Below are 22,145 nucleotides of genomic sequence, written 5' to 3'. Positions count from 1 at the left end.
ATAATCATAATAAAGATACAACTTTGGTAATAAAACATATACAATATATATCGAAAGACTCACATTCATAGAGGTTCACTTTATCCTTTACAAAACAAGCCTAATTTGTGTATAATAGTTTGCATCATCATCTTCATTATTAAATGAATAATTTGTTATTATTAAAAATAACATTTTCAAAGTAATAAAAGTATCATTTTCGAAATTTCATTGGCACAATCGCACCCTGCATTGTGTCAAAGTGCTAATTTTATCATCATTTGTTACCTCTTAAATATCCATTTTATATACATAACAATTTAACGTAACTTATACAAAATCTCCACAAACAGAAAGAAATGAACATTTTGACAATAATAAATTCATCATCAATCTCACTTCATATGTGTATATTAAGGTTAAAGATTGAATAATACAGACACCTATTGTATTTACACAATTACATATTTGATAATGGAAGATTAACGTGCTTCAAATAAATATAAATTCAGATAGGCTTCTTATAGATTTCAGATCTAAAATTCATAAAAAGGGAATAAGTATAATTATAAACATAGAGTCACATCAGTCATTTTATATCTACAGATGTAGAGTTACCACACATTCTTCGAGTCATTGTTGAAATTAAACTTCTTATAGACATTTTATACGCATATAAATTCACATTCATACATAGTATACCCATTTATAAAATAACCTGGTACAATATATGTAATGTCGGATTCCAATAAACCAAACGTAAGCATACAGAAAATGATACAGATCTCGTTAACTGGGCAATTTCAATTAAAAAGATACTATTTTACAGTCGATATTGCCTAAATCTTACTATAAAACTAAGATGTATTATGACTGTTATCAAATGTTTTTTATTCGTACTGCATGAAAGTTATAAATCATATTAAACATCGGTTTAAACCATTTTAATTATCATTTAGCAAACACAAATTAATTACACGAGACTATTACTGTTTTTATTCTTTTAAAGATTAATATAGAACTTGATTTGAAAACATATGAACATACATATGTAATGAAAATGTCTATTTGATTTATTTTTTAATAATAATCATATCTAATTTAAATTTTTAGTATTTGAGATCGCATTGTTTTATTCTTGAATAAAAAATAAAATTAATGTGCATTACATTTAAAATCTAATGTAAACACATTTATATGAATCCCTATCGGTATTGATTTTCAATTTATTCATTACATTATATATAAAATTTCAATGTCGGGACATTCATTTAAACAATACTACTTATACTACTTATCTTTTTTCAGTAAAAAATTAATAAATTTAAGCATAAATCATTACTATTCCCCAATATAAAATTTTTAAGTTTTGAACTCCAATATACCATGTCATCTAAATACAGGAAATAAAAAATTGTTTTACGATAAATAAATCGAAGGTAAGTAAGTATATTTAAATTTTAGTGATAGTTGAGATAATAAAATACATATTATATATGACGAAATATGTATACTCGAATATTTTGAATGAAATATTTATAATTTTAACACAATGAAGACATGTATACATAGATCCTATATTTAGGTCTAATTTTTAAAAATGATACTTAAATAATTTTACTATTAAGAAAAAATTGGTGTTACTTTTTTTTATTAACATAAATAAAGAAACATATTTGAATCGTAATATTTATCAATTGTGGTGACTAAACACATAATATAATATGTATTAATAATTGTAAATAAAAATTCAGTTTTAATTTTCCTTTTCATTATTTTGATAGAATACGATATGGTATTGGTCACGTAATTTTAAAATAAACTTATAGAAAATCAAATAGAAGTTTGAATGTTATTGATCAACAATGATTATCGCTCCGCACAAATTATAATTACATAGAACTATTATAAGTGCTTAAACATGATAAATAAAATATAGTAGTGAGTATGTATAATATAATAATACTAAAATGAAATTGAAAAAGTAATATTTTGTGTTAATTCTATTAATAATTCATTATTTTCTTACAAAGAAAGCTCTTCTGATCATATATTTTTTTCAACATGCAATTATTCTTATTTTTTTCTTAGATAAAGGTAGGTGTCAATAGTTTTATTTATATTATTATATAAATGGATAATTTTTTTACTATAAAATGTATTGGGGGAGGGGAGGGGGTCAATAAGGGCTAGTTAAATAGGGATATATTTCGGAGACGAAAAAATTTTAGGATGAATAAAAATAATTAATAAATAACGTAGTCAACATAATTTATTATTTTTTTTTATAAATAAAATAATAATAATTTAAAAGAAAAGGGCACATTTGCACACACACACTTGAGCGCGCGAACTGTCGGATAGAGACACACATTCCGGGCATACATCATCGATACACTCGCACACACACGGACACACATATAAATTATGGGAGACTGAACGTTTATACATAATTGTTTGAATTTTTGGAATAAAATACATATTTGGGTGCAGAACTTTGGCATCAACAACTTTGTGTTTACAGTAATTTTTCTAATTCTTATTAATAATGTGATTAAATATTAAATATCTAACTATTTATTATAATGGAATAATATGAAATTTTCTAAGTGGGATCAAGAGACCTTCTGAGAGTTAAAGTTTTGAAAATATTTTTAAATATAACATAATTATATAATTATAATGATAATAAATTAATCATACGCATTGTGATAATATATAAAATGAAAACTTTAAAATCTCAGCAGTTCTCTATAAAGTGCATCAATAGAGGTACAATATTTTTATGGTTTCATTTTTTTTTTCTTTTTAAATATGAAAGTATTCCTATTTGAGTTTTTTCGTTCGATTGTAATACTTAATTTTAATAATATATACTCCTCGCCTCATTTTTTTTTCAAAATTACGACCGTTATTTGGTTGCACTCTCACAAATATCTATGCTCATTCTTTTTTAATTGAGACGCAGTCTCGCCGAGTTTCTTAATCTATAAACTCTATATAATTGATTGTGAATAATTATCAAATAGTATGATAGTGTATATAAATAACTACATAAATAAAATTTTCAATAGACAATACAGAAAATCCTCCCGCAAACATCTCGGTATTCAGACGTAATTGCAGACAAAACGAATTCATATACGTATAATATAATATATATATATATATATATATGTATATATTTTTTTTTAGTTAATATAAATAAGAATGTATGTTTAACATTTAATAAGTTCTATGTGTTTATGAAATTGCATGTCATATAATAAATAACAAACGTAATATGTCATAATAATCATACATTTCTTTGAATAGTCATCTATTATATATCGGTGTAAATACTGAAATATTTTCAAAACAAAATATATAATCAAAATTTAACTTTAATAAACCGTTTCTTAATTTGTATTTTAACATTTTCCTTGTATTCTATTTTGAGTCTAATAAATTATCAATATTTAAAATTTAATTTACATAGCACTAAAAATTGGCACAAAATATGTAATTTATTTTCTTTTTAATAATTAATCGTGCCATTACAAAATAATAAAAAAATATTATTTGTTTAGCCCCTATATAAATAAATTATAAAACCAAACGCATCTTCAAAATTAAATAATTGATTATGAATACAATTTCATTTAATGTATCCCACGTATGAATTGCATATTTTAAAATTATTCATTATCGTTTTATTTTATATTATAAAACCCATTATTGAATTTCTAGATTAAATTGATCACAACTTTGATGTTAATTATGTCAATTATATGAATTGAAAAAAATGATGTTTATGGTACCTAAGCTTCTAATGATAGCATTGAAGTTCATATGTACCTATGTAAAAAATAGCACAATTCAAAATCGACGCATTTTGCATTATTTTACAATTCAATGTGTCTGCAATTACAGCATTGTATTTTATTTTAACGAAAAGGATTCTTTTAGGGATTAATAATTTTGACTAATGACGCATTGTTATTGTTTAATTTTCATAGAAAAATTCTGATCGTTTCAACTTTTTTCAAACGCGCATTTGAAATAATATATTTGGGAAATATTCAGATCGGAGGATTATTGTAGTGTGCATATATTACTTTTTATTTATTTATTTAATCTTTTTCAATAAAGGATTTGATTGAGCTTAAGATCACAGTTTTTAATGAATCAGTATCACAAATGGGGTTGTATAAAATTAGGTTGTTCATATTATACTTTTCAAAATTCTTTTTTTTTCAACTTTTAAATATAACATTACATATATATTAAGTACATATTATAATATATATATAATGTAAACCATATATACGTCTGTAAAGAATTTATTTATGGGTTATTTTTTATTTGATTTTAATAATTCTATCTAAGATGATGTGTGTTTACTTTTTGTTATGGAGATGAATTATATATGATAGTGATTTTTTTTTTGTGAATTAATGATGGTCTGGCTCGAGTGACTTGCGGCTGGCTGCCAGCTGCTGGTTAGACCTTTGGCTCCGTGGCAGAGTAGTAGAAGTTGAAGGCGCGATGCTATCGCCCATCATGTCTCGTGGTTTCCACACGGGTGAACCTACAACACACCAAACACCAAACTCTTTAGTATTTTTGTAATCTTTATTGTTCTTTAACACAAATATTATAACTTTGCAAAGACATGCCAATTTATTTTATTTATTTTCTTTTCGGTACAATTAAAGTTTGGGAAACAACGTTCCCCCAGAGCGAGCAAATTTTATTCATAGATTATAATAATATACAATGAATCATTGATTTTTTTTCAATTTACTATTTTCATTTTTAAAGAGTTGAATGTTTGCTGATTATTGGTATTTTCCTAAAATTTATATGTATATATATATGTATATATATATATATATATATATATATATATATATATATATATATATATATATATATATATATATATATATATACATATATAAATATATTTTATCATGTTTATGTATTGGCTATGATTAATATAAACGGTTAAATATCCAAGTAATCTAAGATTTGTTAAATAAATAATAAATAAAAAAGGACAAAATAAATTCTATATATCATAAATAGTTTGTTTGATTGTAAAAACACATCTATAGGACTATATAGGGATGTGTGTATAAGTACAAAAGATTTAAAAATTCAATCAATTTAGGTAGTGCGTGTGTAAACCATAAGACATTCCGGGATTTATATTATTAATCATAATGAATATAATGAGATAATATAAATTGATGAATTTGGTAAGTTTATATGTATATAATATAATATAATCATTTTTCTACATACTATATCTTGAGCATATAAGATTAAGTTACGAGTGACTAGAATAAATATTTGGAGAGTTTGTGTGAATATTAAATTCAGTATTATATAATATATAGGGTAATATATATAGGTAATATATATAAGTAATAGCTTAAAGGAATTATCTACGATCATGCAACTCTATAAACTAGGCCTTAGTAAATGTGTGCATTAATTACATAAAATCATATGTATAATATAGTATTTATAATGTGGTTATAACATGCTGACTATAATTTAGATTAATATTATAGATACACAGTATTTGTAGTTTGGTAACATGGTATACATGGCGAGAAAGGTCTAATCAAATTATTTGGTAATACAATATATAATACATCCATTTAATTAAGAATATCATACGTATTGAGCAAGGTAGATAAGTACAATATGTATCATCTAATATTCCTCCAAAATCACTGGTAGTGCACTTTATAATTAAATATTATAATAAAATAAGGTCGTATAGGATATTTAGAGACATATGTAGACTCGTAAAGTATTTTTTATTAATAATCGCTCAAATTGCGGATTAATTATATTTAAATCATATTTTAATAAGTTTTTAAGCTCTTGATTTGATTGCAATGATTAGATCATATATGTATGTACTTAAAGTGTGTCCAATAAAGAAACTTTCTATGTATTTTGCTTTGTGTATACTGTTATTTGTACTTTACAAATCATAAGTTATTACACAACACAACATATGTAAGTCATAGATCATCGTATTTCTTAATATTTTGGATACAATGGATTCAAATTGACATAAAAGTCACACGCTTATTACATATACAAAACACAACGGCGAAAAGTATCTTTTACACTCATTCATTTTTGACACGTTTAAAAGTAATCAGTCGATTTCATACTTGTCCTTACATTCACGTCACATTTAACACGTTTTCCATTTATCACGACACATTTTTGATTAATAATTATAATAATACACATAGATAATTTACATGAAATAGTTTTACGTACGATAATATAGGTAGTAACAATTACACTAATAAATTCTTATACATAAGAAACAGTTCAACTAACGATGTTTCAGTGCTTATTAATTTTTAATTGATTAGGCATATTTCGCTAATGATTTTTATTTTTAATATCAATATGTTGAAGTAGAATTTAATCACCAATTGGTGAGATTATTTAATAGATTTTAAATATTCAGTAAATGTTGGTATTCAGTATGTAAATAGGATTGAATTTTTTAATATTTGAACATTATTTCGGATAAATTATAGTTGAAAAAGAATACAAAAGTTAGAGTTTAAAAACAGAAGTAATTTTTATGATTGAAAATTGTGCTTCGAAATTTATTGTGATTTTGTATGTGAAATCATTATATTTTGTTTTTGCATTTCACTGTTGATAAACAATGGAAGACATCACAATGATACAATTTTTTTTCATTCGCTTCTTTTAAATTAATCAGGTAATTTATAACTTGTAAATTGAGCTTTTATTTATTTATTTTTCTGATTAATGTTAATGTTAAGTTTACACATGTATTTCTTCTGTATCTGATTTGTCATATACAATTCCTCTCATATATTCGTACTGCTCGTCTTCCATATGATAGAAATCATTATCCAATGTTTCTATGCTACTTCTATCAGACGATGAGAACTGCTTGCTACCAAAGGTCTGTTTTTTATTTTTGATTTTGTGCGATCGACCTCTGTTCGCACAAGCCTTATGCTAGGAGTTTAAATTTTGCTTTTTGTTAGTAAGATAACATTGTACACATGTAGGTCTCTCAATGACTTTAGCTATGGATTCTGTTGATTTAGACACAACAATGCCTAGCTTATAGGCTTTGTCTTCATAGCCTGCCATCGGAGAGTACTGGGATGCTCTGTCAAGCGAGTTGGTGCCAAGCTTTGCGAGTCTATCTTGCGAAGACTTGCTGTACTTCCTTGCCAAGTTCGGAGACTTGTTTGGGGATCTCTCGGTGCTAACTTGTGGCGATTTAACTCTCATGATTCCTTTTCGAAGTATGGGTTTCGATGGAGATTTGGATCGGTCAACGTTTGGAGATTTTGACCTCTCATTTGGAGATCTAGATCTATCGATGCTGACCTGAGGTGACCTTTCAAAACTACATCTAGGAGACTTTCCTCTTTCTAAGTTTTTAGGCGACTTGCAACGGTCAGTACCACGTGGTGAACGATCCCTCTCTACGCTTTGCATTGGTGATCGGTCACGGCTAAGACAACTCTTCGGCGATTTGTCTCTGTCGATATTTTTTGGAGATCGATCTCTCTCGATATTTTTCGCAGATCGATCTTTGTCGATATTTTTCGCAGATCGATCTTTGTCGATATTTTTCGCAGATCGATCTTTGTCGATATTTTTTGGAGATCGATCTCTCTCGATATTTTTTGGAGATCGGTCTCTCTCTATATTTTTTAAAGATCGGTTTTTCTCGATATTTTTCGGAGATCGATCTCTATCGATGCTTCCTCTTGGAGATCGATCTTTATCTATGCTTCCTCTTGGAGATCGATCTTTATCGATGCTTCCTCTTGGAGATCTAGCCCTGCCATTATTGTTTTTAAGTGTCTTACCCTTATCGACGCTTCCTCTTGGAGATAAATCTCGTTCGATGCTACCTTTACTTGTTTTCAAACTACTCTTTCTAGGTGACTTGTGTATTATTACTTTGGTCACACAATCTTTGTTTTCAAAGTATGTACCGTTTAAACCTTTATCTGGCGATCTTTCTCGGTTGATGTTTCCACCACTGTATGATTTGACGACTTTAACTTTATGCTCCGGGGATATTGTAACGGTGACCTCTTTACGTTCAGTCGTTCTAAGTGAGGGAGATGAATGCTGCTTACCTATGTCTTTGACAAGTACTGGGTGATAACTAGCTGGTTGATGAGAAGATTGAATAAGGCGAGCTTGACTACCCGTGCTTCCGGCGCTCAACGTAGAAGTCGTACTGAAAATGTATTCATACATTCAAAATTCACTAATAAATATATTTTTTAAATTTATTCTTCAATTATATAATGTTAATAAATCAAAGATTGAAGCATTAGTACTTCAAAGAGATTTATTTAGTAAAAAGAGGACAAAAATGAATCAGCTCATTAGTTATCAGTTCAATATATAAATTTTAATATTTTAAAAGTAAAAAAAAATCAAATTACATAGTTGACTCATTTTTGGACTCCCATTTCAATTAGTTAGTCATTTAATTAAAATTTGTTTAGGTTAAAATCACATAACAGTCATTGACAATATTTGAAATCTTCGACAACCTTCTGTATTCACACCTATATAATTTACTTTATTATAGCAAACGCATCACATTTTTTATCATTTACACACATCTTTTGTACAAAAACTACCGATGCTGTATACATATGCATATCTAGCATGAATAACTTAAATCATAAAGTATCTTTCGACCGCTGTTATACCTTAGCGTCAGATGATTCGGCGTTCGGCCTAATCCTTTTTTATGTGTTGTTACTGGACCAGTTTGAGAATCATCTTCACCTTCTGACTTTGTGCCCGGATCAGATCTTTCAGATTCATTTGCTGATCTTTTTGAAGACGATTCTGCAGTATTCGTAGAACTATCTACCCCTATTTTTATTATCAATAATTATTTTAGTGTTATTCAAAAGGAAAAAGAAAAAAAAACGATTAAAAATATTAGTAAGGAATTGTTATATTATGTTAAAATTGATACAACAGCATGCATTAAATGTGTAAAAAAATAAATTAAATTGAAAAATGAATCATGCTCATTCGATATTAATAATATTCATACCGACGTTATCTCCGATGGTTTTACTACGGCTTCTAAACGAATCTTGAGGCATTTGAACTTGCAGATGTGAAATCATCGGATCAGGACCTTCACCATCTTGGGAATTTCCACGGGAGAGGCTTTCGCATTCGATATTACCAGCTGAGTGACGCTGTCCGGGCTGCTTGCCAGTCTTTTTAGTTTTACCCAAAGTGTGAGAGCCTTGCATTACTTGTACCTTGTTTTAAAAGTATAATCAATCATATTTTTATCGAATTTACTTGTTCTTAAAGATATTATAAGAATTAACATTAGCATACCTGTGGTTGTTTCGGTCTATCGAGTGTGTGACTAGCATGGTGAGTATCTTTGTGAGATGAAGAGTGCGTTTGACTAGAACCAGTTGATGATTGTGATCCGAGACCTTTGGTTGATGGAATTGACATGTTTCTAACACTTTCCCGAATTATTTGTCGTATGGTCTTCAAAAATGCATTGCGGAAATCGGCAGTACTAAAATTTAAGACATTAATTATTTCCACCATTTTTTGATACTGAATTTTATATAGCCAAGAAGGCGAAGATCGTTATTACCTATTTGATAAGACGTAGACTTTTTCAGATCTTCTCTGCAGTTGCGAACGAAGATGTATCAATTCCCACAAGAAATGACTGTCCATATCTTTAGCAGACGATGCCCTGACTTGTACTTCGGTCACTGGTATGAGTACTTGATATCGTATTATTTCTACCTCATTCGAATTACTCTTCGACGACACACCCTAAGGTAAATAAAATTTTGGATCGTGTATTTATTGACAGGAAACCTAAATAACATTTGAAAAATACACAAACCATTAATTTTTTCTTCTGCCTCAATCTTTCTTTGCATAAGAACACAACTGCAGATTTAAATACGAAGCACATAGCATGTAGTTCCAAACCTTTCTTGATTTTGCCTAAGAAGTCAGATATATTTAACCATTCTACACCTCCGTAGTATAACAAATCACCTGAAAAAAATATACAAATAATCACCAAAGAAAATTTTACATTTATATGATTTAATTTTAATACTATTTGATACAAACCTGGACTTAAATCTATAGGCTGTTTGCAAGATTTTTGATGCTGTCTAAACAAATGATCAAATATTGCTCCGTATTCCTCGTGAATTCTTTGCATTTCATTGATATGTTCAGCTACCTTTTCCATACCTTTGAGTGCCTCTGAAAATGTGAAAGATTATTTTAGAATGATATATATACATATATTAATTTGATCGCATTTTGATATATTTTGTAAGTCACCAATGAGATGAGCGTGTTCATCTGAATTGGAATCTGTCAAATTTCGTAACTGTTGGAGTAATAGTGGATATTTGAGTATACGTTGAATTGGTTTAATTAAATATGATTCTAGTGTGCTGGAGTGCTGTTGTCTGGGATTTCTTGCAGCCAGGAATTCTTGGAGAGCTTGGTTGCCTTCATCTGAGGGCAAACAAATAAATGTACTAATTTAACCGTTCGATTTAATATAATCGATGGCATTAAAATTCATCTCAAATAAGTATTATATTTTACATATTATATAAATGTATTCTGTTGTTTTACTTACTAGGATGAAGGACTTTTTGAGCTTTACTGTGGCTTGCGCAGAATGAACTGTACAATTTGAAGTGGTTTACATAATAAAGGAAAGCGCTTCCAACGGAAAACAGTACGTTCTGAAAGCAACCATGTTATTATATTACGTATTGAATGTAATTATTAAATATAAAATATAAATATATTACAAGCAGTTTGAAATAAACATACCTTATATTCACTAGAGTGTTCGAACTCATGGAAATTCGGTTCCATTTCTATCGCTTCATCCAAATTTTGCAGGAATTGTCTTTGGAAGGTAACAATTTCTTGAATATTACCAAACAACGCATTGATTTCTGCATTCGACAAAAAGGTTTCTCTCTTGAGTGGCTCCAAATAATTTTCTAGAAGGCTGTTTAGGTGCTGCAATATTATAATTTTCATATATAAAATTCTATCTCCAACTGTCTCCGGTACTGGTAAATGCTTAATAGCAATATATTCAATTACACATAGTAATATTTGCGTTATATACCTTGACATAAGTTCTTTCAGTGTCGACTAATTCAAGGATGACTTTTCTGAGTTTCTCTGCATCAGTTAAATGTCTGCTAGGTGTGAGAAGAGCGGTGCTAGCGCTTGCTACACTACCAGTCGGCGAAGACTTTCTTGTATCCTGAGGTGAGCGACAGAAACCAGTAACTTGTTCTGCACTCTGTATATAAAATATATGATTAATACGAATATAAGTATAAAAAGATATGCTAAAACATATTTTTTAAATATACATACATATTATTAAGTTCAATTAAATTTTAACATTTGTATTGGAATTGAAGATCTTACCTTGAGCAAATTTTCTATTTCAAATGAGTTGGTTCTAGAGGTAACTTTTCCTGCCAATGTACCGGAGTCTGATCCTGGGATTGAGCCAATGTCTCCTTCTAAGAAAAAAAATCATCATTGTAATAGAAATAAAGATTGTTTCAGTAGATTTTAATTCAAAATATTTTTTATTATAAATTAATTAAGTTACTTTTTTTAAAAGTAATAGAACGTCTTGAATGAAATTTACGGAACATTATTGTTGTTGAACGTGGGTATTGTATTATAAATATTATATGACTGAATTTGCACTACTGCAATTAGTAAATTATGTTGCGTTCGGTATAATTCGAAATTTTGTAAAATGTTACCATTAAAATATTGATTCAGCAAATAAAACATATTTAAACGAATTAAAAATACTAATATTATAGACTTAAAATTTATGATTGTGTAATAAGGTTTTTATAGATATATGTACTATAAATTGTAGATGTTTGTTCTATATTCTTAAATTAAAAAAATATAATCATATAATCTCATAAAAATACAAATAATTGTACTCAAACCGACATTTACGTGTCTAAAATGTCACAGATAAAATAATATATAATTATATATAAAATGTGTAATTGAATGTCAGAGAAGACTGCTCAAGTGGGTTTATACAACCGAACTGAAGGTACACCGAAACTGTACTAAATAAATGTACTGTAAATGGATATTATTATCCGCTACGTTTTGTCCTGGAAGAGACACACATGTCACATAAGAGAGGGAGATAAAGGGGTGGTGGCACATACACACATGATGGAGTGTTCACTTAATAATCTAAAGAACCGGTGACGCTGGAACATGTTGTTTCCCAGAGCATGTAATAAATGATCTTCCAACGAGGAATTCTACCATCACCACCTATGTACACTAAATCCGACCGCATGAATAAAGAAGTATGTGACGAGTGCTTCCATGAAAAAATTATACTGAATTCTTTTCAAGAAGAATCATGTCATACATCCGGAGGCCTGGATAATAATACGAGTGCTGCAATTTAAGATGCCTATCGCGACTCTTAAACTTTATCATTTGTTCTAGGACTACGCTTTTTTGCGTGCGTATCTCTTCATCTTTAATCAACGCCTGCTTTTGTCTTTTCAGCGTCTTCGTTTTACTTTGTACTTATGCTTTCTTTCCAACAAATTTATGATCGGGAGTGTAATGGATACCTTCAGAGTGGAATAGTGAAGTTTGGAAATGGGCTCAGCTAGTTTGATTGAAAACTATGAGACATGTTATTTAAAAAATTCACTGTTATTTCAATGTAGGACTCAAACCAATACAAAACACAAATTAATGTGACGAAAATCGATAATAAAATATTGTAAATATTTTGGGGAAAATCGATAGCATACCGATGTATAGTATAACTATGTGTATAACTATGTGTATAACTATGTATGTAGTATAGTAGTGAGGAATTACGCATAAAAGATATTAAAAATTCATATTTAGTGAATAAGTAAAGAAACTTACTCCATCCTGGTGCTGGTACAATGAGGCCTGAGATCATATCCTCGGAGATAAGCGCTGGGTCTCCTGGTGGTGGAGGGCAAACTAATCTTTCAATGATGTCGTCAGTGGCTCTGAGTAGCCCGGCCAACTCTGGTGGTTCAGTTCTAGATGACCTGTGGACAAAAGTCTCGTTAGTAAAACGGCGTATTTAGAGTCGTAAAGATGACTTTCACAGTGGGCTTGGTATATATAATATACATATGTAGGTGTGTAGCTACGGAAGTTGCCCATTCCGTTTTCAGAAATGCGAAATAGGAATCTCGGAAATTGCGAAAAGACGGTATATTCCTTCGGAAGGGCTTTGTGACGTAAAACGCTCGTTCGCTTGGATTTTTCCCCCGTGGGCAAACTTTCGCGGAAAACTTTCACGTGAAAATTCCTGTGTAGTTTAAAAACTCCTTTCGTCCGCTTTGTAATCCGACCCGGAAGGAGCTCATTAACCAAAATTTAAAGAAAAAAAGAGAACGAAAGATAGAATGGAAGGTAAAGATGAAATGATTTCAAATAATTTACTTGACTTTACTTTCATATTGCACCTACATATGTACATATACATACATACATATTTATATAATATGTAATTATTAATTTATGTATAATATTATAAGATATGTTTATTTTTAGTAACTTAGTATCATCAAATACGCATTCAAAAGTTTTCTAGAAAAGATGACCATTCGATGGAATAATACATACATATATGTATAGTATTGTATATTTATTTGGTTAGTTTATGTTTTTAATTTGAACTAACGAATGACTAGCATTAGGCGCAACTATTTTGAATAGTTTTTTTACCACATTAAAAGTTATAAACAATTTACGAAACTCATTATTTTCATTGGAAAATAATATTACTTTGATTAATTAATATTCTAAGATACTAAATACTTTTAAGTTGTTTATTTACCGTTACTAAGTTCAGAAAAAAAATTAAAATGGGGATGATTCTATTGTACATATATGTAGTATGTACGTACTTGTCAAAATTGATTTTAAAATTTTTATAAAATAAAAATTACCTCATCATCATGCAGAGTGATTGCTCTTCTTGCAGTACGCTCTCCAAATACATCATATCAAGATCGGACACTATAGCACCGTTGATGACCATGATTTCGTCTCCTTTGATGATGCCTGAAACACGATAATAAATCATGAAACACGATGTTACTTTTATGATCAAAGTCACTATATCTATGCTAAAAATGATAGATCCAACAATATCGGAAAACTATGTAGATAGGCGTTTGTTTTCAAATTCTGAGACTATTCTACGGGGGGACCGACACAATGGTTCGCGATCCATATTTTTCGCCGCTTAATTAATAAATAAACGCGCAGTCGTTACGAAGGGGTCATAACGACGATAACGGCCGGTCGTTACGCTCGTTAGTCCCGCGTGAAAGGGATCCCGTCATTATAGGGGCTTTACGACCCCTGAAAGAGGGTGGGAAAGGATGTCTCATTGACGCCCAAGTGGCCCTCGGAGCTTTCGAATGAATAAAAAAATAATCATTCATGGCGATCTGTCCTCTCCCTCGGCGACCGTCAACCCCTGGCCAGTAAGTGCAGGGTTAAAAGGCTTGAAGAATCCTCAGTGAGTAATCATTTTGCAGTTTTAAATACATTGCACAATTATTTAGATATAGATTTATCTATTGCAAATGAGATGACTTTCATTTCGAGTGGATTGATCTTACATATTTAATTTAGCGCTAACGCGGTAAATTTAAAAATGCACTCCAAAATCCATGCTGGATCAGAGGAAAACGGTATCGAATGCCAGATTTTCGACCATCGAATGTGCATATTGACGTCGACGATGATTAATTAAGATAATGTTTATTAATTATATAAAAAATATTTATATTTTTATGATTTTAAATCATTAATTCTTACATGTCCGCCATTACCGATTCTTTTTCGCGTACCACCCACCATCAACCACGTACCACCATGTGGTACGCGTACCACGGTTTGTGAACAGCTGATGTATGTACATATATGATTAATATGCAATAGTATTATAAAATATTAAAATTTTAATTTCACTACGTACTATAATATTAAGTGTCAATTTGTGGAATTTCCAAGATATACATATTGTTAATGACAGGAAGCCACTATCACCATATTTGTCATCAACGGCTATGGGAAAATTGTTTAATAAAAATCAAATTTACATTGATTTATGGAGATGACTAATTTTTATTTCAAATAAAAAAAAATATTTATATTTATTTATATTATATTATTTTTACTTTATCTATGTACATACGTAGTAACAATAGATGAAGTTTTGTGATCATGTGAGAATTCGAACTCGAGATTTTGACTGATTCGAACTCGGAATCGATCACTGATCACGTTTTCATGATCTAGAAAAAATGTATGTGTTGCTGTGTGTCTGTGTGTCTGTGTATTTTGGGGATTTTTTGGACACCGTTTGTCCCATCGAACTGAAACTTAGTGTAGGTTACTGAAATACGGAAATGGACATGCCATAAATTTTTTTCAAATTTTTAAGTTGACCAGAAATGGTACCTCCCTTTATAGGTATCCCCTTTTTAAGTTTTTGAATTCAATTATCTCCCAAACCGCTAACTGAATGGAACTGAAATTTTTTTACATGTAAAAGAAATTATAAATTTTATAACCTAATATTTTTATCTGAACCGGAAGTAGTACTTTTTCTCTAGAGAACCGAGGTTTTTCATGTTTTTCTCAGAAACCTTTTGGTTTAGTGAACTGAAATTTCATATCAAGAAGTTTAAACGTAATACCAAGTTATGTATAAAATCACTAAATTTAATAAACCTGAAGTGGGATTTTTTCCTCTTAGAAAGGTCAAAAATGTTGTGCCCCCTATTCTGCCCACACCCCTGGACGTATCATGCTGAAAATTTATATTTGTATTTTTTATGTACTAACTTAGAGCTGATAAGATTTTGGCCAGAATTCGTAAACCGGAAGTAGTATTTTCTTTAAAACAATATTCCATTATTTTATTTTGACCTTTTAAATTATTTTAATATTTTTGATATTTATTGTGTATTTGATAGTGATTGTCAGTAAAAAAATTAAATGAATAAAATCTTTTTTAAAACTTTTGTCTTGTGCAAGTTTCCATACATTTGCGCTCAATTTGTATCGAAAATGCTGTCTTAGCTATTAGTATTTCATAATGCTGCCGGTATGTGTGAATGTGTCTGTACGGTTTAATACAGAATTTTGTTTTGTGACTTTCTTATATTCCTCAAATACATACATAGATAAAGTAATGGGTTGGTCACACACGAATTTTTTTCATAGTTGTTATTAATCTTTATAAACTAATCTTGTGACAATGTTATTTACGTTGTAACGCTATTTGATTCTGTTTTTTTTTATTTCTGTTCCTATTTCAAATAAATATAATAAATACAAATATGCAGAATTTATACTGATGTATAGCATTGTCACGAATCAAATTATGATTTAGACTTGTTGAAGAACGCCTTCAATCATTTAATCAAAATTGAATGTATGTATGTACATATATGTATAACAAGAAAATAAATCTAATCTGTTTAATACTTGTTGACAACATACCTATAATACTTGGGTCGCTGCTGACTTAAAATTTTCTGATAATTTGGGTTGAGAAATGTTGAGAGAATGTTTATAAGAAATATTTTTTGAGAGAATGTTTTATAAAAACAGTTATTACTCGACTACTTGACAGTTATATTATAACACTTTGTTTTTAATACTTATACAATGTATGTAGCACGTTTCTATAGGCTGGAGTCTGAATATCAAATCATTTTATTATTAGACTTCCACCACTTATCAATATTATTAAATAATAAAATATCATTAGTAAGATGTTTTCAACATTAACGAAATTTCATAAAGCGAATTTGAACCTTTGGTTGGTAGACAATTATAATAATAATCGTCATAATTAATTCCAAATTCAGCTTGTTCTCTTCGAAGAAAACATTTTCTGTTATGTACAATAACACCATGTGTCTTTGTGGTTATAGATATCTTTTAAACACTGTGGTTATTATAATGGTACGATAACATTCTTTATTGATTAAAATTATCCTAAAAGCATTAATTATTTAATGCTTTTTTCCTGTTTTTGTAATCACACTATTTTACGCGAAAAATTTTTTTTGCAGATGTTCTACAATATTGAATGAAAAAAAGTGTTTTTATTGAATGCGAGATAGTTAAATTCACTTTTCGAAAAATTTAACCTTCAATAAAAGGCGAATCATGAAATTAATTTATAGGATAAGATTTTCAATTTTAATCGTATACTTGTATTTTATTGATACAATTAAAACTAAAGATATGCGAAATAACTATGTAGCGGCGAAAGTTTCGATAGATACATATTATCATTGCAAAATAAATTATGATTCGAGTCAATTCTGTCCTACCTTTCATCAGAAGAAAGAGATAAATAATGGTACTATTGTTTGCATAAAAAATAGTATTCCAATATACAGAAAATATGAAGATAAATACGTTGATTGTAACGGAAATCAAGTGCCATTACATTTTGCTAAAGTAGCTGCCGATTTAGGTAAAAGTGGTTTATTCTGGACAGATTTTCAACGAGCTTACAGCCAAGGAATTTTTGTTAACTGGAATCATGGTGACCAGGATATGGGTAAACCACTGTTTTTGGATGAAAGGAATATTTTATTCAATACATCTGAAAATTACGATGAATTTAATTGTCTCGCAATTGACCTTGACTCCCAAAAGTTCATTCCCAGAAATTGCCAAGATAAGCTGCCCAGATTGTGTGTATCAAAGCCACGCCGTAAATACAGCACTTTAAATCAGTGGATTTGCAAAGAGGACTTCGTGTATTACGATAGTCCAATACCAACTTGTCTGACTGATAAGTATCGAAATGAAAAAAATCTGTTCGGAAACGGCACGCGAGATGAAGCTAACGAATTTTGTAAACAAAAATCAGGATACTTGATTGATTATTTTTCTGCATATCCATACATGATAGATTGTTTGATAAATGATGATGTATATCCTTTAATTAATACAATTAAAAAGAAGAAAAATTTTAACTTTGTCGATTTTGATGGAAACCAATTGATAGTGAGCTATTTATAAAATATATCAAATTTAATTTATTAATAACTGGTTTAATATCATATGCATATCTATAATATTTTTGTAGTTTCCAAGATATGATTTGAGTGGCGACAAGATGTATTATGCAATTACTCAATCAGGAATGTTCACAGTCAGAGAAAAAGAATTTATTTTCGATGGGCTGGTGTGTGAACATCCAGTTGAAAAACCAGATGTGGAATTAAAAATCCAAATTATGTCGTAAGTATCGATATTGTAATATGATCAAATAAAATATATTAAAAACTTAATCGAATCTATTATTAGTAAAGACACGTTATACTTAATTTTGTCTCAGGAATAAACTCGGTGTTTCTATTAAAAGTGATGCCCCTGTAACTCTAAATGATATTAGATGTTTTACTGATTCCGTGGAATTTTTTCCCACCACGGTAAGCGTAAAGACAACTCCCAATTCATCAATGTTTGAAATGAAAATAGAAGGAGATGGTCATTATTGGTGTGTTACTATCAATATGGATAAATTTCAATATATTGAAAGTAATAAATTCATGTTGGTTAAAAACGAATATAATTGGTTACACGCCTACGATATTCAATTTAAATTTACGAAGCCATCTAGTGGAGATGATATATCATACGTTAAGCAGCATTATCTAAAGCAATTTCAAAATTCTAGGTAAATTACATTTCATAGTACTTCAACATATATTATATGTATATTTATGATGAATAAGACTTTTTCTTAGTTTTTGGCATTTTTGAAGATTCGTCAAATCCTATGGAATGGAATCGAATTCAAACTCGGTCATACTTAAACGAATCTATACTGATTCAACAGTGGTTTATCGAGTCAGTATATCTGAAAGTGACATGAACAAAATTCGCAAATCAAATTTAAAATTTGGCGATGTTTTAAAAATGGAAAGTTTACTTTGTCAACAAAAATTCAAAAGCATAACAACAATAGGTATATTTCCTTTTTTTGAGTTTTAAAAATATTCCTTTTACTCATGATCACAATTAAACTTAAATTTGAAATTCATTTCATTAGATGGAAGCAGTATTACACGAAGAGGAAATCATTCCTGGATTTGCACGTCTACAGGAGGATTTATTTGCAGAAAATTTGAATGCTATAATGAATCGAGTATTTGTTTTTATCAAGTAAGAACCCATTTCGCTTAAATATGTAATGTATACTTTTTCAAACTTGAACCTGTGTATTCTTAGTTTGATGCAGTTCCCGAAATTTCAAACATCATCAGGAAAGTTGATACTATTCTCAAGGATATTGTTACAAAGGAAGACGTCCAAGAGGTTGTAAGCGATTTGAATGAAATTGTGTCGGTACCGAAAAAGTTTTTACAAAATTTTGACTCAATTTTGACTAAAGTTAAATTGGCCGACGTCCCTGAAGGTGAAATACATTCAAATGCACCAAACTTAGTGGTAGGGGTTGCTAAAATTGGAAGGCTGGAACCCACTGTCGGTTTGATGTTACGAAAAGAAAAAACAATCGATATGAGTGATAATATAATCGATTTTTTGAACGATGGTGAGTTGAAATAGCACAAAAACATAAACATATAAATATATTTGTTCAATTAAAAATTATTAAAATTTTATACTTTTTAGACGAAATGGATAATGTAATAAAAAATGCAGAGGAGGCTGAAATAATCGTCGAAATGCACAGCTTTAATGCTACGAATTTGATTAGCAATTTGGCAGTGGTTGTTATGCAAAATGAGAGATTATTCCAGACTACCAATTATCAAATCAACCACAGAATTCAGAGTAAAATTATCGGAATATCTACAAATATACCCACGCCTTTCGTTAACGGTCAATATGTCGACATTCATTTGAGACCTTTCAAAAACAATTCAACCCCAAATCAAGAGAGAGTATGCGCCTATTGGGATTTCGATTTGGGAGACGAAGGAAGTTGGTCGACCGACGGATGTGAGATAATTGAGACGAATTTGCAACATTTTAATACATGTCGATGTTACCACTTGACATATTTTGCTTTGATCAATCCATACGGAGGCACAATAGCCAAAAGTCACCGGTTGGCACTCAGGATTATCACATATTGCGGGTGCACAGCATCGTTGATTGGCTTAGTTATTTTAGCATTGACTGCAATATTATTCGAGAAGTGGAGACAAGAGCTAACTAACAAGGTGTATTTGAACCTTTCGGCAACTATAGGACTCCTAATGATCACATTTATGAGCAACGATATTCTGGAAATTCGTTCCAGAAGCATGAGCTGTACAACACTAGGCGCTTTGCTTCATTATTGTTTACTAGCAAATTTCAGTTGGATGCTTATCATAGCAATGTTGGCGTATAAAAAGTTGGTGGAAGTTTTTGATACCAGGTCCTCACACAGACTTCTCAAAGTTTGTATTTGTGGTTGGTTCGTTCCATTGATGCCTGTTTTACTACTTTTAATAGTCAATAATGAGAGCTATTCTCTACACGTTTCGAATGATAATGGTGCTACGTTTTGTTATCCGAGCGGTCAAGGTTTCTGGTTTGCAGTCTTCATGCCGATTTTGGTGATTATGGTTATCAACACGGCGTTGTTCTGTCTTATAGTGTATAATGTTTTTATAAAAACTGCAATGACGCAGCGTGAAGACGCTATGCATAGAAGTGTAACCGTAAGCTTCCTGTTGTTTTTCATGTTTGGATTGACGTGGATATTTGGACTATTTTCCAAATATATACTTTTTAATTATTTGTTCTGTTTCACGGCGACAATGCACGGAACAGTACTATGCATATTTTTTGTCTTCGTCAATGAAAAAACCCGAAAAATGTGGAAGCAAAAAATAAATTCAAAAATCTTTAATAGTAAAAATTTACCATTTATTACTAAAAATAGTATTGGATACACGGGAGAGAGCGAAACTGTAACTTTTAATAGTTGTTCTAGATCATAAATATTTTTCAATCAAAAATAAGTAATTTTATTTTTTCATTTGAATGTCTTTCGAAGAAGTCGAGTCCTATAAGCTTCATTTGAGTAGTTTTCATATCATTTGAAAAAAAAATTAATTAATTTTATGATAAATTAATAATGCACATGCTTGTGTTATTTTTTAACACAGCTTGTATTTTTAGTTCAGCCTGTTACATTGTAAAATTTTTAAGAGTATTTTCACTAATTCCAAAATGTCATTAGGCTCGGTGTAGCCTAATTGCAAAATAAGCTAGAGCGATGAGAGAAATTAGGATTATATACATATTTACATACATATTATATACAATACATTCGTTTTAAAAATTATTCAAATTGAAATATTTCTGGCTGGTTTTTATTATCAGCTGACTTGACTCACGTACTGATTTACGTACAATAACGCAAGAATACCGGAAATGGTTATCAATGTTACGCATTGAAATGTTCGTATTAATACATACTATATTCAAATGTGATATATTATATGTATATTGCGTCCATAAAATATGCATTTGTACAATACTAGTGTAAAACAATATAAATAAGACTTAAAACTGTGTAAGAAAAACTATTTTGTAAAATTGGAAGGATTATAGTCATAATGTACGTACTGTGTACTATGTAATGAATCTTGAAATATGTAAAATAAAAAAAAACGTATTTGAAAGTCCAAAAGATGTAATGCAAAATTACTGCATCCATTGTTTTCAAAAATAAATAAAAAAGTTGCATCATCTCGCTCGGAAAGGGAGGATTGTTTGTTTTCAACCTTCTGCCAATTTTGAAGCGATTTGTTTTCATTTTTTCGTTCCACTCTTTTGTTGTCTCTCTCGAATGTCGGATTTGTTGTGTGCCTTCGCTTCTTCTTTGATGTCAATAAAATTAAGACATTATCTTTACAAATCTTTTACGCGACTGTTTTTGCATACATTTTCCATCTCCCCCTTCTGTTTTCGTTCTTAGAAAATGAAAAGAGGAAAAACGCACACACGCACAG

At 29.7% G+C, this 22,145-nt stretch overlaps 2 protein-coding genes across 2 annotated transcripts in view; one reads left to right on the top strand and one right to left on the bottom strand.

Annotated features, from left to right (window-relative positions):
* Positions 1-4,152: 4,152 nt before the first annotated feature.
* The window catches only part of sif (guanine nucleotide exchange factor still life), a 262,789-nt gene continuing 244,796 nt past the window's right edge, over positions 4,153-22,145 (bottom strand). Inside the window, exons 28-42 of the mRNA XM_077428526.1 lie at positions 14,073-14,187; positions 13,012-13,163; positions 11,500-11,597; positions 11,189-11,368; positions 10,882-11,076; positions 10,682-10,790; positions 10,375-10,554; positions 10,156-10,293; positions 9,920-10,077; positions 9,659-9,846; positions 9,385-9,577; positions 9,086-9,302; positions 8,730-8,898; positions 8,142-8,245; positions 4,153-4,549 (exon numbers count right to left, since the gene is read on the bottom strand). Of these exons, the coding sequence (XP_077284652.1) occupies positions 4,413-4,549; positions 8,142-8,245; positions 8,730-8,898; positions 9,086-9,302; positions 9,385-9,577; positions 9,659-9,846; positions 9,920-10,077; positions 10,156-10,293; positions 10,375-10,554; positions 10,682-10,790; positions 10,882-11,076; positions 11,189-11,368; positions 11,500-11,597; positions 13,012-13,163; positions 14,073-14,187 (2,333 nt within the window). The 3' untranslated portion in view covers positions 4,153-4,412. The remainder of the gene's footprint in view (positions 4,550-8,141; positions 8,246-8,729; positions 8,899-9,085; positions 9,303-9,384; positions 9,578-9,658; positions 9,847-9,919; positions 10,078-10,155; positions 10,294-10,374; positions 10,555-10,681; positions 10,791-10,881; positions 11,077-11,188; positions 11,369-11,499; positions 11,598-13,011; positions 13,164-14,072; positions 14,188-22,145) is intronic.
* Positions 14,397-22,109, top strand: LOC143910542 (uncharacterized). The gene is made up of 8 exons (XM_077429053.1): positions 14,397-14,650; positions 17,223-18,171; positions 18,254-18,408; positions 18,506-18,847; positions 18,936-19,138; positions 19,223-19,335; positions 19,402-19,726; positions 19,807-22,109. The coding sequence occupies exons 2-8, from the start codon at positions 17,320-17,322 to the stop codon at positions 21,126-21,128; spliced, it is 3,312 nt and encodes a 1,103-aa protein (XP_077285179.1). The 5' UTR covers positions 14,397-14,650; positions 17,223-17,319; the 3' UTR covers positions 21,129-22,109.

Source organism: Arctopsyche grandis, chromosome 4 (genome assembly GCF_051622035.1).
Source record: "Arctopsyche grandis isolate Sample6627 chromosome 4, ASM5162203v2, whole genome shotgun sequence".
Classification (NCBI taxonomy): domain Eukaryota; kingdom Metazoa; phylum Arthropoda; class Insecta; order Trichoptera; family Hydropsychidae; genus Arctopsyche; species Arctopsyche grandis.
The sequence above is the reverse complement of the archived record's forward strand: the minus strand, read 5'-3'. Positions and strand labels throughout refer to the sequence as shown.

Coding starts and splice junctions, on each gene's coding strand:
- LOC143910542 (XM_077429053.1), top strand. CDS start 17,320: ATGAAATTAATTTATAGGATAAGATTTTCAATTTTAATCGTATACTTG. Junction 18,409..18,505: donor TTAAAAATCCAAATTATGTC/GTAAGTATCGAT, acceptor ATTTTGTCTCAG/GAATAAACTCGGTGTTTCTA. Junction 19,139..19,222: donor CAAAAGCATAACAACAATAG/GTATATTTCCTT, acceptor TCATTTCATTAG/ATGGAAGCAGTATTACACGA.